At 45.5% G+C, this 18,162-nt stretch overlaps 1 protein-coding gene across 1 annotated transcript; it reads right to left on the bottom strand.

Annotated features, from left to right (window-relative positions):
* Positions 1-13,665: 13,665 nt before the first annotated feature.
* On the bottom strand, positions 13,666-14,505 carry LOC125523226. The gene has a single exon (XM_048688278.1). The coding sequence runs from the start codon at positions 14,368-14,370 to the stop codon at positions 14,095-14,097; it is 276 nt and encodes a 91-aa protein (XP_048544235.1). The 5' UTR covers positions 14,371-14,505; the 3' UTR covers positions 13,666-14,094.
* Positions 14,506-18,162: the final 3,657 nt, after the last annotated feature.

The following is an 18,162-nucleotide window of genomic DNA, read 5'->3' as shown; positions in this document are numbered from 1 at the left end:
TGTGATCCAATTATGTCAGTATTGTTGAGAGGACTTACACTAGTGAAAGTATGAACCCTAGGCCTTGTTTCCTATCATTGCAATACCGTTTAAGCTCACTTTTATCATTAGTTACCTTGCTATTTTTATAATTTCAGATTACAAATACCCATATCTACTATCCATATACCACTTGTATCACCATCTCTTCGCCAAACTAGTGCACCTATACAATTTACCATTGTATTGGGTGTGTTGGGGACACAAGAGACTCTTTGTTATTTGGTTGCAGGGTTGCTTGAGAGAGACCATCTTCATCCTACGCTTCCTACGGATTGATAAACCTTAGGTCATCCACTTGAGGGAAATTTGCTACTGTCCTACAAACCTCTGCACTTGGAGGCCCAACAACGTCTACAAGAAGAAGGTTGTGTAGTAGAGAAGTTTGCTCTTGTTAAGGATCATGTTGATGAGTTGCCTTTTACCATTGCACATGATGATTTTGATGAATATAATATGCATGTGCTTGCTACTCCTACTTGCAATTATTATGAGATAGGAACCACATCTCCGCCGCTCTTTGTTTCCAACACGATAAAATTGCAAGAAACTGCTTATGCTATGTATTGGCCTTTACTTGATGTGCATGAATTGTTCTTGTATGACATGCCGATGCATAGGAAGAGAGTTAGACTTCGTCATTGCATGATATATGTTTATTTGTGACCATTACTAAAGGCCAAATCAATATTAATTAAAATTGGCTTTGATATACACTGGGATCCGGGTGGATTCATTACTTGAGCACTTTATGCCTAGCTAAATGGCTTTAAAGAAAGCGCTTCCAGGGAGACAACCCGGAAGTTTTAGAGAGTCATTTCTTTCTGTTGAGTGCTTTCATAAAGTTTAAAAACAAAAGAATATAGAGGGGAACTTAAAAACCTTTTCACAAAAGAGAAGCGATTGGAAGTTATGCATTGGAGAAGTGAGGGTCGACCTTGAACACTTGTGTTCATGCTCATTGAAACAATGTAGAATGTTTCATGAATATTCTCACAAAAATAATTACCCCTTGTACAATTCCGTTGTATTATAAAAATAATGTGCCAAGATTTGCCTTTAGGGTGATTAGATTGCTTGTTGGTTTGTGCTGTGCAAAACAGAAACTTCGGCTGTACTGCTCAATTTTACATTTTTTACTGGAACGTCAAATGGTTCTGAAACTTTTTGCACTGTCTTTATATACAAAATTTTTATTTTTCCTAGTTTTTAGGAATTTTTGGAGTACCATAGGTATAGTGAATGTTTAGATTACTACAGACTGTCCTGTTTAAGACATATTCTGTTTTTGATGCACTGTTTTGCTCGTTTTGATGAAACTATCGATTTTTATCGGTAGTACAAGATATGGAAAAGTTATATTAAAGTAGCTAAAATGCAAAAAAATTGAATTGGTTTGCAACAATACTTAGAGTAGTGATTTGCTTTATTATACTAATGGATCTTACCGAGTTATTGTTGAGTTTTGTGTGGATGAAGTGATCAAAGATCGAGGAGGTCTCGATATGAGGAGAAGGAGGAGAGGCAAGTGATCAAGCTTGGGGATTCCCAAGGCACCTTGATAACCCACAAGTATAGTGGATCGCAACGGTTTTCGAGGGTAGAGTATTCAACCCAAATTTATTGATTCGACACAAGGGGAGCCAAAGAATATTCTCAAGTATTAACACTTGAGTTGTCAATTCAACTGCACCTGAAAGACTTAATATCTGAAGCAAAGTATTTAGTAGCAAAGTAATATGGAAGTAACGGTAATGGTGGCAAAAGTAATAGTATTGGTTTTGTAGTAATTGTAACAATGGCAACGGAAAAGTAACTAAGCAAAGATCAATATGTGAAAAGCTTGTAGGCAATGGATCAGTGATGGATAATTATGTCGGAGGTGATTCCTCATGTAACAGTTATAACATAGGGTGACACAGAACTAGCTCCAGTTCATTAATGTAATGTAGGCATGTATTCCGAATATAGTCATACATGCTTATGGAAAAGAACTTGCATGCCATCCTTTGTCCTACCCTCCCGTGGCAGCGGGGTCCTATTGGAAACTAAGGGATATTAAGGCCTCCTTTTAATAGAGTACCTGATACGTCTTCGTCGTATCTACTTTTCCAAACACTTTTGCCCTTGTTTTGGACTCTAACTTGTATGATTTGAATGGAACTAGCCCGGACTGACGCTATTTTCAGCATAATTACCATGGTGTTGTTTTATGTGCAGAAAACAAATATTCTCGGAATGACCTGAAACTCCACGGGAGGTCTTAGAAAAAATAATAAAAAATCCTCGCGAAATATGAAGACCAGGGGGCCCACACCCTTCTCACGAGGGTGGGGGGCGCGCCCCCTACTTCGTGGGCCCCCTGTTGACCCTCCAACGCCAACTCCAACTCTATATATTTGCTTTCGGAGAGAAAAATATAAGAGAGAAGAAATCATCACATTTTACGATACGGAGCCGCCGCCAAGCCCTAAAACCTCTTGGGAGGGCTGATCTGGAGTCCGTTCGGGGCTCCGGAGAGGGGGATTCGTCGCCGTGGTCATCATCAACCATCCTCCATCACCAATTTTATGATGCTCACCGCAGTGCGTGAGTAATTCCATCGTAGGCTTGCTAGACGGTGATGGGTTGGATGAGATTTATCATGTAATCGAGTTAGTTTTGTTAGGGTTTGATCCCTAGTATCCATTATGTTCTGAGATTGATGTTGCTATGACTTTGCTATGCTTAATGCTTGTCACTAGGGCTCGAGTGCCATGATTTCAGATCTGAACCTATTATGTTTTCATGAATATATGTGAGTTCTTGATCCTATCTTTCAAGTCTATAGTCACCTACTATGTTTTATGATCCGGCAACCCCGAAGTGACAATAATCGGGACCACTCCCGGTGATGACCATAGTTTGAGGAGTTCATGTATTCACTATGTGCTAATGCTTTGTTGCCGGTTCTCTATTAAAAGGAGGCCTTAATATCCCTTAGTTTCCAATAGGACCCCGCTGCCACGGGAGGGTAGGACAAAAGATGTCATGCAAGTTCTTTTCCATAAGCACGTATGACTATATACGGAATACATGCCTACATTACATTGATGAATTGGAGCTAGTTCTGTGTCACCCTATGTTATGACTGTTACATGATGAACCGCATCCGGCATAATTATCCATCACTGATCCGGTGCCTACGAGTTTTCCATATACTGGTTTACGCTTATTTACTTCCGCTGCTACTGTTACAATCACTACAAAATACCAAAAACATATTACTTTTGATGTCTTTACTTTTGTTGCCGCTACCACTACTATCATATTACTTTGCTACTAAACACTTTGCTGCAGATACTAAGTTTCCAGGTGTGGTTGAATTGACAACTCAGATGCTAATACTTGAGAATATTCTTTGGCTCCCCTTGTGTCGAATCAATAAATTTGGGTTGAATACTCTACCCTCGAAAGCTGTTGCGATCCCCTATACTTGTGGGTTATCAACCATCAACACTTGATGCTTTTCTTGATTTCTACCTTCGTCGATTTCAGCATCACGAAGAGCTTGGGAATCGTTTTCGGTATCCCTTGCATATTATAGTTCATCACAAAGTTCTAGCAACTTGGTGATAGTGACTAGAGAACTCTGTCAATCACTACCTTATCTGGAAGATTAACTCCCACTTGATTCAAGTGATTGTAGTACTCAGACAATCTGAGCACATGCTTACTGGTTGATCTATTCTCCTCCATCTTGTAGGCAAAGTAATGCCAAAGGTCTCATACCTCTCGACACGGGCATGAGTATGAAATACCAATTTCAACTCTTGGAACATCTTATATGCTCCATGGCGTTCAAAACATTTTTGAAGTCCCGATTCTAAGCCGTAAAGCATGGTGCACTAAACTATCAAGTAGTTATCATACCAAGCTTTTGGCAAAATGTTCAAAACGTCTGCATCTGCTCCTGCAATAGTTCTGTCACCTAGCGGTGCATCAAGGACATAATACTTATGTGCAGCAATGAGGATAATCCTCAGATCACGGAGCTAGTCCGCATCTTTGCTACTAACATCTTTCAACTTATTTTTCTCTAGGAACATATCAAAAATAAAACAGGGGAGCTAAACGCAAGCTATTGATCTACAACATAGTTATGCTAATACTACCGGGACTAAGTTCATGATAAATTAAAGTTCAATTAATCATATCACTTCGGAACACCCACTTAGATAGACATCCCTCTAATCATCTAAGTGATCATGTGATCCAAATCAACTAAACCATGTCCGATCATCACATGAGATGGCGTAGTTTTCAATGGTGAACATCACTATGTTGATCATATCTACTATATGATTCACGCTTGACCTTTCGGTGTCAGTGTTCCGAGGCCATATCTGCATATGCTAGGCTCGTCAAGTTTAACCCGAGTATTCTGTGTGTGTAAAACTGTCTTACACCCGTTGTAGATGAATGTTGAGCTTATCACACCCGATCATCACGTGGTGTCTCGGCACGACGAACTTTGGCAACGGTGCATGCTCAGGGAGAACACTTTTACCTTGAAATTTAGTAAGGAATCATCTTATAAAGCTACCGCCAAACTAAGCAAAATAAGATGTATAAAAGATAAACATCACATGCAACCATAATATGTGCCATGATATGGTCATCATCATCTTGTGCTTTTGATCTCCATCTCCAAAGTACTGTCATGATCTCCATTGTTACCGGCATGACACTATGATCTCCATCATCTTGATCTTTTATCAACGTGTCGTCACATGGTCGTCTCACCAGCTATTGCTTTTGCAACTATTGCTATCCCATAGCGATAAAGTAAAGCAATTACATAGCACTTGCATCTTATGCAAATAAAGAGACAACCATAAGGCTCCTGCCAGTAGCTAATAACTTTAAAAAACATGATCATCTCATACAACAATTTATATTTCATCACGTCTTGACCATATCACATCACAACATGCCCTGCAAAAACAAGTTAGACATCCTCTACTTTGTTGTTGCAAGTTTTACGTGGCTGCTATGGGCTGAGCAAGAACCGTTCTTACCTACGCATCAAAACCACAACGATAGTTCGTCAAGTTAGTGTTGTATTAACCTTCACAAGGACCAGGCGTAGCCACACTCGGTTCAACTAAAGTTGGAGAAACTGACACCCGCCAGCCACCAGTCTCGCGTAAGCGTACGCGTAATGTTAGTCCGGGCCGCTTCATCCAACAATACCGCCGAACCAAAGTATGACATGCTGGTAAGCAGTATGACTTGTATCGCCCACAACTCACTTGTGTTCTACTCGTGCATATAACATCTATGCATAAAACCAGTCTCGGATGCCACTGTTGGGGAACGTAGTAATTTCAAAAAAAATCCTACGCACACACAGGATCATGGTGATGCATAGCAACGAGAGGGGAGGGTATGTCTACGTACCCTCGTAGACTGAATGAGGAAGCGTTAGCACAACGCGGTTGATGTAGTCGTACGTCCTCATGATCCGACTGATCCAAGTACCAAACGCATGGCACCTCCGAGTTCTGCACACGTTCAATTTGATGACGTCCCGCGAGCTCTGATCCAACAAAGCTTCACAGGAGAGTTCCGTCAGCACGACGGCGTGGTGACGGTGATGATGATGCTACCGACGCAGGGCTTCGCCTAAGCACCGCTACGATATGATCGAGGTGGATTATGGTGGAGGGGGGCACCACACACGGCTAAGAGATCAATCATCAATTGTTGTGTCTATGGGGTGCCCCCTGCCCCTGTATATAAAGGAGCAAGGGGGAGGAGGCGGCCGGCCAGGGAGAGGCGCACCAAGGGGAGTCCTACTCTCACCGGGAGTAGGATTCCCCTCTTTCCAACTTGGAGTAGGAGAGGGAAGGAAGAGGAAGGAAAAGGGGGCCCGGTCCCCTCCCAATTCGGATTGGGGGCGCGCCACCTCCCTTGCTCCTTTCCCCTCCTTTCCACTAAAGCCCAATAAGGCACATATACCTCCCGGGGGGTTCCAACAACCTCCCGGTGCTCCGGTATATTCCCGATCTCACCCGGAACCATTCCGGTATCCAAATATAGTCGTCCAATATATCGATATTTGCGTCTCGACCATTTCGAGACTCCTCGTCATGTCCGTGATCATATCCGGGACTCCGAACTACCTTCGGTACATCAAAACACAAAAACTCATAATACCGATCGTCACCGAACTTTAAGCGTGCAGACCCTACGGGTTCAAGAACTATGTAGACATGACCGAGACACATCTCCGGTCAATAACCAATAGCGGAACCTGGATGCTCATATTGGTTCCTACATATTCTTTGAAGATCTTTATCGGTCAAACCGCATAACAACATATGTTGTTCCCTTTGTTATCGGTATGTTACTTGCCCGAGATTCGATCGTTGGTATCTCAATACCTAGTTCAATCTCGTTACCAACAAGTCTCTTTATTCATTCCGTAATACATCATCCCGCAACTAACTCATTAGTTACAATGCTTGCAAGGCTTATAGTGATGTGCATTACCGAGTGGGCCCAGAGATACCTCTCCGACAATCGGAGTGACAAATCCTAATCTCGAAATACGCCAACTCAACAAGTACCTTCGGAGACACCTGTAGAGCACCTTTATAATCACCCAGTTACGTTGTGACGTTTGGTAGCACACAAAGTGTTCCTCCGGTAAACGGGAGTTGCATAATCTCATGGTCACAGGAACATGTATAAGTCATGAATAAAGCAATAGCAACATACTAAATGATCAAGTGCTAAGCTAACGGAATGGGTCAAGTCAATCACATCATTCTCCTAATGATGTGGTCCCGTTAATCAAATGACAACTCATGTCTATGGTTAGGAAACATAACCATCTTTGATAAACGAGCTAGTCAAGTAGAGGCATACTAGTGACACTCTGTTTGTCTATGTATTCACACATGTATCATGTATTCTGGTTAATACAATTCTAGCATGAATAATAAACATTTATCATGATATAAGGAAATAAATAATAACTTTATTATTGCCTCTAGGGCATATTTCCTTCATATTTATGATCATGGCCTTAGATATCGTCATAACTTTGCGCTTTTCTAACAATTGCTCGGCAGTAATTTGTTCACCCACTATAATGTTTTCTATTTTGAGAGAAGCCACTAGTGAAACCTATGGCTCCTCGGTCTATTTTCCATCACACAAGTTTCTAATCTACAATTTTAGTTTCCTATTTACTTTCTTTGCAATCTTGTACTTTCCGTTTCATAAACCAGAAATACCAAAAATATTACTTTACCTGTTGAGGATATAACCACTGAGGGTAAACCGCCCAGGAGGGGCCGGTTCACCTTCAGTTATACTGAAGCCCAAGGAAACCCGGAAGATGGCGCTTTACGGATGAAGCTTAGAGGCCCAGAGCCCACAGGCGGTTTAGGGCCCATGATAGTAAACCACCATGATTGTATAAACTTGCATTGTAAGATAAGAAAGAAGAGACCGAGGCGGACACTTGTATGAGCCAGCCTCGGGACTCTCTAGACCGGCCGGGATCCTCCTGAATATATAAAGGGGTGACCCGGCGGCGGTTCAGGGAGAGAGAAAACAACAACTCGAAGCCAGACAAAGCGGATTCGCTCCCTGGTCTTCGAAACCCCAGCAATACCAATCACAACTAGATGTAGGCTTTTACCTTCATCGAAGGGGCCGAACTAGTATAAACTCTCGTGTCCCTTTGTCCGGTTTAACCCCTTCAAGCTAACCCGTAGTGATGGCTCCACGACTAAGTCCTTCCATGAGGACATCTGCCGTGACAATTCCACGACATTACCGTTTATCCATCCATATCAGATCTCACTTTCCAAATAACCGTGAAGGGATTGACAACCCCTTTATCGCGTTGGGTGCAAGTTGGTGTTTGTTTGTGTAGGTATTCGGTGGCTTGTGCGTTGTCTCCTACTGGATTGATACCTTGGTTCTCAAAAGCTGAGGAAAATACTTACTCTACTTTGCTGCATCACCCTTTCCTCTTTAAGGAAAAAAACCAACGCAAGCTCAAGTGGTAGCATAAAATAGAAATTACAAGGAATTAGAGGAAATGCACCTTACATTGTAAATTTTATCATAAATAAATACACCTTATACAGAGGAACATAGGGAGTGTATATTTAGAATCCTCGTGCACATCAAGGTGTTATTTGAAATTTGTATACCGTCAATCACTCATAATATTGTGTATTTGTGATCATCTCATTTCAAGTGGTGTAGTCATTTGAGGTGCAGAATACAAGCCACGTAGTTTTACTGATAATCGAGTCCCAAGACATATTGTGTTTTTGCCTGTTCCAAAAGGGATGATGTGTTTGAAATATGGTTGGTACTTCCTCTGCATTATTCGAAAGCATTCTTGCAAAACCATTATTCCTAATAGCCATGTGGCGAAAAGTCATCACCAAGTTTATTGCCTTTATCTTCAAGAATGTAACATCATAAATTTATCCTACCTTGAGAGAATTCAAGACACGCCGGCCATTTATATAAAATAACAATAACTGTTAATTTATTTTACCAATCCCACTTATGGAAACATATATAACATATACACTTTTCGAAACCAGTGAAAATTCACATGGACATCTCGAGAACCTAACAGAAAAATCATACAATCTTACAATAAGTTGCATTGTGTCCAATAATGAAAAGACTTGCATTTGGTAATGACACTGATGACATAAGATAATAAAGCTCCCACTATTGATTTTCTTCCTCCTAAGATGCCTTCCAGTCCAATCTAACTGCCAACGTCCACCACCCGTCGCTGTGTAGGCCACCACCCAACCACCCAAGGCCACCCCTCTAAGCTACCCCCCCCCCCTCCCCCGGACGACCGCCTATTCGGCCGTCGCAGCCGCCCCTGCACACACACCCTGTCAACCTACTTAGGCTAGTCATAGTGGGAGTAACTTAGCTAGTAACATAACACATCCCAAGACAAGTTTGCTTATGTGGCACCTAGTTAATGAGAAGAGAGGTGTTTGGAGTAACATATTATGTTACCATCACATAGCGCTTCCCAAGAAATGTTGAGTCTATAAGCTAATAAATGCAACCATATATGATACTACTTCTATGACACGTTGCACTATGAAGGTAGTAACATAGACTAGTGTCATATGTATGACACTAGTCTAAGTTACTCCCCACTATGACCAGCCTTACTCACCTCCAACTGTGAGGCCGCTACTCACAACACACAGAACGAGCTTCAGCCTCGAGCTCACCGCAGCTTCCTTTAAAAATAGACTTGTACCGCGAAAAACTATGTATTAGCCACTTACCGCAATGAGTGCCAAGTGCATGTGACTTTTGAGTGTCTTGTCACTATCACCCTCCCCTTCCTCCTTCCACTATCGCTCTCGCAAATTATTTGTGTTTCCAACTATCATCAAGTTCATCTTCTGCCCACATGGTCATCTAGGCTCTTCCGTGCCTCTTTGTTCACTCCGACTCCATGTTGGTTGCACCACTAAAAGATAGATATCAGATAAAATTGAAACAATATAACTTTTCATGTGTCAAGGATAAACATGGAATAATTAACACATAGAAGGCATATAGCTTGTCTGAAAAATGACCCTCTAAGACATGCGTGTGTCATGAAGGTGTTCAATCTTCATGGTAAAATATAGCAAGCAACACAACAGCTCTCACATATTTTTAATCTATTGGGAGTTCTTAGATTCATCTTGCAACCATGAATGGAAAGAAAAGTAGTTTCTCAACTCCCAAATAACAACTGACGTATGCCTTTTCCAAGTACCATCTAATAGTGAGCATCATAAAACAACGTCAAAATCTCTTGAGATACTCCCTAGCTTGAGTATTTAACTGGACACAGCAGATGCTACCTATCTATACATATTTCATCGGAACCTATGCTTATTTATAAATACCGGATAACTTTACAAAGTCATTTGGATACACAGCATACACGCTATCAAGCACACTGTCCAGGCAAATTTGACAAATTTAACCTGTGGACGAAATCAAATCACAGAATGAACTGCTCGTGAAAATATTTCACGCGGCTGACCTTTTTGTGTGACGCTCGACACGAAGGCGCCACACTACATTGTGCAACGCCTCACAGATACGCGCTACACGTCTGGCCAGCGTTGCACCCCAGACTGTCTAAAAATTGCTAAGTCATTGTGCAGAGCCTAAGAGCTAGGCGCTGCACTGTATAGTGTGGCGCCTAGCTCTCAGACGCTGCACTAGTGGTTGCACTATAAAATGAAGCAACCACTAGTGCAATGCCTAGAAGCTAGGCGTTACACTGTATAGTGTGGCGCCTAGCTCTTAGGCGCTGCACACTGACTTAGTAATTTTCGGATCACACGGGTGCGACGCTGGCCAGGCGTGTAGCGCCTATCTGTGAGACGTTGCACAGTGTAGTGTGGCGCCTTCGTGTCGGGCGTCACACAAAAAGGTCAGCCACATGAAATAGTTTTACGGGCAGTTCATTCTGTGATTTGATTTCGTCCATAGGTCAAATTTGTCAATTTTGCCCACTGTCCACCTAGATTTCAAAATTACCTGACACTCTAGCCAGGGAAGCAAGTTCATGAGCTACGCAATTGCTACTTCTCTAAACTTTGAAGCACACACACATACTCTTAATCATCTTAGACTGGGGAAAGGGCACATATGAGGTCGATAGATCATGATGGTTACACTTGACAGCATTGATGTCTGCTTGGCGTTGGCTTCCATACGATATCTTTACAGTCGTGGGTTAGGCTGCATTTTAGACCCTCCAAGAAAGTTGCAGCTTCAGCTTCCTCCACGGTGTTGCAGATATTCAATATGTATACGGGTAGCAGAAAAAATAAATTTGGTTGCACTGATTTCAGGCAATATTACCTGTGGTAGCAAGTAGCAACCCCAGTATTAGAGATAAAAATGCATCAATATTCACCTTAATCATACCTTCATCAGGAGGGCTTCCAGCAAGTAAGTATTAGCTTTAGAGATTTTGTCCTGTTTAGCAAATTATTACAGGAATATGTGCCTGCAACGATTTGCTTCCCTTTTCTGTTCAGACCATCCTTTCGTAGTTCCCCATTTATCATGCATCTTGACATAATTAACCAAGAACTTAATCGAGCTCTGAATAGAACTTTTACCATTGCCCATGGATGATGCCATTTCAGAGATGCCGGGGTCTCAACAGTGTAAGAATGACAAGGCCTCTCCTCTCTTTGTCAAGGCTGTCTAAAAAAAGTAACCAAGCTGGTCCATTACACCTGAAAAGATATTCATCTAAGGCAATTTGTGAGGGCGTTAAAATTTGGGAACTGGACAGTAGCATGGAAACTCGTTTCCTGGGCATTACCACAAATGTTACATATGCAGTACGCTATCTCTTTCTCCAAAGTTCATTTATTTATTTTTATCACAAGGTTATCTACAGAAACCCTCCAAGTGAAATTTTTGATCATATCCTCCTCCGTCGGCAGAACCTTAGGCGGCAGTGGAGGAACGTCGTGGTCGACGTGGAGGCCCTGACGGCACTCCTCATCGTGCTCTAGAGCGGACCAGCAATCCCAGTTGGGGGAGTCTGGCGCGTAGGCACGCATGGCCTGCTGCTCTGGAGTGAGGGCCTCGCGACTCCGGCGAACCTCCTCGGTGTGCACTCGCGCGTGTGTGGCACTGCCGGAATGGGGATCCGCTACGGATCTAGATGCCAGCCATGCGGCAGACTGACATCTGGATACTGCAGTGGCCGGCGGTACTGTTGGAATGGGGATCCACTACGGATCCCGATGCCAGCCGTGCAGCAGGCTGCCATCCGGATACTGCAGTGGCCGGCGGTACTGTCAGTGCCACCGCGTCTGGTGGACTGGTATGTACAGGCGATGTCGCTCTGGTGGCGAGCCGCGTCTAGCAGGCGGAGGAGTAGGAGCTCGCGCATGCGAGCCGACGCTGAGCTTCCCCCTCCCCTTCCCGTTGAAAAAACCCATGGTGGTTAGGCTTGCTAGGGTTCCTGGTCTCTAGCGAGGGAGCACTGTGTGGCCAGATGTGGACGGGTGTTGGAAGTGGATGAGGCCGGCCCCGCCGCACGCTTCCATTAAAAAGGAAGGCCAACCGAGGTAGGTGCTGACATTTAATAAGACGCGGGTGATGGTTGGGCGGGCCTCAAGTGGGACCGTGCGGCGACGCATTTCAGGCGCTATTTTGGACTGAAAATGGATCCGCATGGACACGAAATGGACGGATTTTGAGAATGGATCGACGTTGGGCCAGCATTTTTGTCCGCGGCGACCTAAACAAACATTGACGGATGAAATGGGTCGTTCGGTTGGAGTTGCTCCTACATGGGAGTTGGGACTCCGAACGTTTTGGCTTGATGGTTTTCTGCTCTGCTTCGTGCAGGCCAAACTGAGGCAGCGTTCCCACGAGCGAAGGGACGGCAAACAAACGAAAAGCCGAGAGCAGGAGCAGCACCTCACAAGTTCACAACACGAATGCCCATCTTTGCGCACCAGTCGGCATCCTCTGCCTGAATCAGAATTCAGCCACTAAACGCACTCGGTTAGACAAAGAACAGTTCCTCTTTTTTTCCGAAACCAGAGCAGGGGCAGTTCTTAATCTCTTCCGTCCCACAAACTGGTAGACGCAGGATGACAAAGTCATGAACGAGACGGAAAAATCAGGCCGTCGCCTCCTCCAGCGTTCAACAAGGCAAGAACGCCACTCCTCAACGCTTCCACCAGCACGGCCTCAATACGGTTTTCAGTTAGCCCGGTTCAGTCGTTGCCACCTGCTGCTTCGCATGATCAGCCCCAGCTGCGGAGGGCACGCGAGCGGCGACGATCACAAGGGCGGCGCCGCCATGCACCACGCCGTGGCGATTAGATCGGCGACGTGATCAGCGCCGGCGAGCATTTCGTTTGTTCTGGGGTGTTGTGTGGGTTTCAGCACATGGAAATTGCAGCAGAAACTGTTCAGCATACCACAACTACCAACTGTCCCGATTGAGAAACCCCAGATTTGTAGACTGCTACGTAGTCCATCTACCAATAATTCTCCATTTGCAGATGAATGGGAGGATTCCTTTAAGAAAAAATGGTGGTTGGCTTCGTTCATTTCATGGTTGATCGCACTCTAGCTTTTGTAACATTTCAGGTTTAGTTTAAAGAATGAAATTACGTTATGAGTGGTCTTTAACTAGTAGTATATGTATTACTATCATGTTTGCAACACTGTTTGGTGGCGATTGATTAGATCTGCAGTTTGCGCTGCCAAACTGAAGGCTATGAAGGTAGGAGTATATCTGCAGAACCATCCAGAACTGATCAGGGACACGCACCAACCACAAAAAGTCCCCCACTGCAATTCAAAATATATACATCTATGCAACTTAATTTGCAATCTAAGCAGGAATGCAGGGGTACAACCACAGTTCTTCAACAACCTTGATTTTGACTAACAACCATAATTAGTTTCCCCTTCCCATATAAGGAAAATGAAAACACAGAGCGATCCATCGGTTAACCATACAGCGACTTATGATCACACATAGTAGCTCTAGAAAATATGCAATGATAAACGAGAAAGGAGTAATAAAAACAGAGGACGGAATTTTCACAGAGGAAAAACAGAGAACATGGCTTGATACAACTTGATCTGCAACTTAAGCAGGATATTCTTAGTCTCTCAAAAAGGCAACCAAAAACACATAGACCGATCCATGGATGGATCTAGCAGTTAACCATGCAGCAACTTCGCATCACACACACACACACACACACACACACACACACACACACACACACACACACAGCAGCAGCAGTTCATACATGCATAAATACGGCATGTAATTAAACAGTACACACATATATGTGCAGCAACTTGGCCAGTACCCGTAGCCGTAGTACACACACATACACACTTCTTCATGCATATGCATACATATGTATATAGGGAGAGAGGTTCAGTTCATGGAGGGCACGTTGGAACTTGGAGGTTGGAGGTTCAGGGCAGTAAAGTTCAGAGGCCACCGTAGCGGACGTCGGAGAGCTTGGACTTGAGCCACTTGAAGCTGCCGCGGACGGAGGCCTTGAGCCGGGCCTGCGACGCGAACACGTTGTACGACGCCACCCGCCGCCGCCGCTTCGCCTCCGGATCCTCGCCGGCGCTGGGGCCGTTGAAGCTGTACGACTTCACCGACGTGCCCCGGCTCACGTCCTCGTAGTCGTACCCGCCGCCGCACCCATAGTACGCCGCCGTGGCGTGCTCGTGCGGCACCGATCTGCACTTCTCCATGGCCACCGGCACGCGGCGAGCTCGTTGACGATGATGATGGTGGTGTGTGTAGTGTGAGGGAGAGGAAAGAGTGCCGAGGGCAGCTGGGTGATGAGGCTGCTAGCAGTGGTGTTATAATTGAGCTAGCTCAAGGAGGGGGGCTCACGTTTGATTTATCAATTAGGTAAGTGATTGTGCAGGGAGCACCTTGTGCTGTGTGGCTATGCAAAAGCAGGTCCCTTTTGCTTCTCTTTTCTGACCACAAAGCAGAAATGCATGGTGGCCTAATGGCTTTTTTATCACCAATTATTTGTCTGGTGCTTTTTACTCTCTTTTGAATTTTCTGACCAGAATGGATAGACTGATGGAATTTAATCGGAAATGATGCGTCATATGCTACATCATTCCGAGAAATTACCCTTGCTGGTTAATCTTCTTTTTCCTTCGTCCTATAATGTAAAACGTTTTTTGACTCTAGTCTAGTGTAAAAACATCTTACATTATGGGATGGAGGTAGTATTTTCATGAATTTACAAACACATACCGCATATGATATAAATTAGTTTTTTTGTCTTATTGAAGCCTATGGGACCATGATAGTTATGTACTCCGCAAAAAAAAGAGAGAGAGACGCACCCCCTATCCGCCAAAAAAAAGACGCGCCCTAGAAACCAAATGGAAAGGCGCATGCCGATCATGCCCGTGGAACCCGGGGCCGTTTGCTGCTAATAAAAAATTAAAATTTGGCGACGGGAGGGGGCTAGATAGAGGGGGCGAGGAAATGATGGCGCGTTGTAGGGGGTGGGGGCGGCACTCACCGGCCCGTCTGGCCCACGTGTGCTGTTGGCCGACCCATCGATCCGTCCCTCCCCCGCTTTCCTTGGCCTAATCCCGAGCCGGGGCCCGGATCCCCTCGTGGTCCCTCCTCGAGACCGATGTTTTTATTCGCTGGAACCGCGCGCGCCATCAGCAGCAGCTATCCGGTCGCTCGTGATCATACAGAACTAGACTCGAGTTTACCGGGACGCCGGCCGGGGGTTAAAGTGGTCGGAACGCAAAGGCGGCAGCGGCGAGGGAATTCTGGATCGAGCCCGGCATAAACTACCAGCGAGAATCCCCGGCGATCAGCCAAGGATCTCGCCATCCCCGGTGCTGAATCCGTTGCACTCCCGAACCGGCCGACCCGACGGCGACGCGCACAGATCAGATCCCGGGCCGATCCGATCGGGTGGATCCAATCCGAGCCCAGCCCAGCCGCGGGCCACCGTCATGTCAATTGTCAAATGATGCGGTGGCGCTCTAGACGCCTCGCACTCGCCGCCCCCTCGCTTTCTCTCTTTCTTTCCTCCCGTAGCATCATTTCCCGTCGGCCCATCAATCGACCTCCAGCGCCGTGATCGCGCCACCACGGCGCCAGTGGGACTGCTGCCACTGCCGCGTGATGCGTCTGGTCGTCGTCACCTGCCCTGCTCGGCGCCGTGCCGGCGTCGAGGCTGCCGCGAGCGCACGGCCGCCTCCGACATGTAGATTCCTGCGGGGAAAAAAATACTTGCATGTGCAGGTGGATGCTGAGACGAGGCCGACGGAGGGGGGAATAGTTGTTGGGTCTGCTGCTCCGGCTTGGATCGTGCCGTGTCGGCGTCGCTGGGTCAGCGTTCTGGTCCACGTCGTGGGCGATGCCGGGTGGTCGGGTTGGGTCGGGACGGCCGATTTGGACGCGTCTCCTGCGCGGCATCTCATGGGGGGAATATGGCGCTGTCAGTCCTATTCTACGGTTAAGGTGCCCGACGTGAACGTCCAATCTAACAAGGAAGAGAAAAAATAGATCAGCGTGAGAACAACGCTCGATCAGAAAGAAACAATCGACCTCAGATGTTGTGTTTTTTCAGTGAAGTATCGCTGCACTGAAAGAGGAGTATAAACAACGCTTGATCAGAAAGAAAGAAACAGGTTGTCGACAGGCCAGGAATACAGTATCGATCATCATCATCATCCCCTCCATCGATCATATGATGATACGATGCGCAACCGCTCCCCATCAAAGCATGGGTCCATCGCCGGCCTACACGCATGAACCACACGCCCCCACTGCCATGGAGGCATGGACCATGTATGTACATGTACGCACGAGAGGTTGATGGATGGGCAGGAGATACGTCCAGGGGTTTGGAGCTGGCCTGTCTGCCTGTACGTATGTACGGCACGTATCTAGCGATGCCCGCCGCTTTCCCCGATGGCCCGATCCATGATGAATTTCTGGAGTATCGGATACCGAACCCGGTTCTTGTCGTCAACGGTGAAGACGAGGAGATGGTGATGAGGAGAAAAAAAGCGTGCGCATGCGCCGTGTGCGTGTCCCCTCCCTCGGGTCGCCGTCGGTGTCCACCGGATGGGTGTCACGGCGAACTCCGGGGCATCGGACGCGCCACTTGAGTTTGCTCCTCACGGCGGCTAGGGCCTTTCGCCCCCACACCGGTCGCGTCGTGATATCTCCGCCCCTTTTCGCTAACGAATATTTCTACTTGCAGACGACACCTTTGACGAAAGAAAAAGCCTATGATGCACAGGCGAAACTTCCAGGAAGGGTTACATGGTCATTGAGACTCGTTAGTGCGGCTCCTACGGTGATCGGCCGGAAGGCAGATCACGCGGTTCACTTTGAGGTCGTCACTCACGGCGAAGGCCTTCTAGTAAGTAGCACTAGCTTTGTTATGGTGCATAACGAAACTCTGGTGTTGCTACTTGCTACTTCTGAAGTTGTAGCATCGATTCTGAACAGCGATTATACAACAGGGTAAGAGAAGGTGCTGTTCGAACTCTGCTATGCCATCGTCAATCATACATCCGCTCGGTCGCTCCAAAGTTCAGCAGCAAAACTAACAATACATGTGGTATGAAGTTCAGCAGGTACCCTGTCGCAGAGACCATCTTACTGAGTCAAGGAACGTATCAGCAATCAACTAGCAAAGTGTTGTCCTTGGATTTCTCAAAGCATTCTTGCATAACTAAACTGTAAGAGGTACAGCTTTTCCTACTAGACAAATCTAAGACAAGAATTTTGAGACGGAGGGAGTACCAGCATCCTTCTAGCATCGATTGTTTACAGCGAGCGAACATATCAAAGTCAGAGAATCTGTAGTCTATACGCGGGCAGGACATCAGCAAAACTAAGAACGCAGATGCTAGTACAAAATTCAGGATGTACCCCGTTTCAGGGACGTCCAGGAATGCATCATCAATCAACAAACAAAGTGGACACAGCCAATAATCACCGTGGTGCTCGTTCAGAAAAACATACCAACGGTCCAAACGGAAAGGCACCACTAGCCAAGAAGTTTATCAGAAACCTACTAACAAGGTGGGAGCTATGACATGGTTCAGAGAAATGAAAATAAATCTACTAAAGCAAACCAAGTAGCTAGGGAATGCTTAGGGGATTTGATCGCAAACCAAGTAGCTAGGGAACCACCTGTATCATAGATTAGCACAAGAGACTGCAACACCATAGGTTCCAGGAAAAGCTGAAACACCATTTTCCTTGACGAATGAAAAGCCCCCAAATGCCCAAACGACTACACCAGGAAGGGTTATATTACATGCTATGGTGAGCAACCTGAGGCAGATCACATGGACGCTGCAACAGGTTGAAGTTGTATCGACTCTACACAGCAAACATAGAGTAAAAGAGACTTTGATGAATAAACTTAAAACATCATCAATCATGTATGCTCAACCAAGTTAGAGCACAAAACAGATTCACCTTGATACCATAGAAGTGAGGAATGCATAAGTAATCAACTAACGAAGTGGACA

Source organism: Triticum urartu, chromosome 7, assembly GCF_003073215.2.
Source record: "Triticum urartu cultivar G1812 chromosome 7, Tu2.1, whole genome shotgun sequence".
In the NCBI taxonomy this organism is placed as follows: Eukaryota; Viridiplantae; Streptophyta; class Magnoliopsida; order Poales; family Poaceae; genus Triticum; species Triticum urartu.
This window is presented reverse-complemented; position numbering and strand designations above follow the sequence as displayed.

Coding starts and splice junctions, on each gene's coding strand:
- LOC125523226 (XM_048688278.1), bottom strand. CDS start 14,370: ATGGAGAAGTGCAGATCGGTGCCGCACGAGCACGCCACGGCGGCGTAC.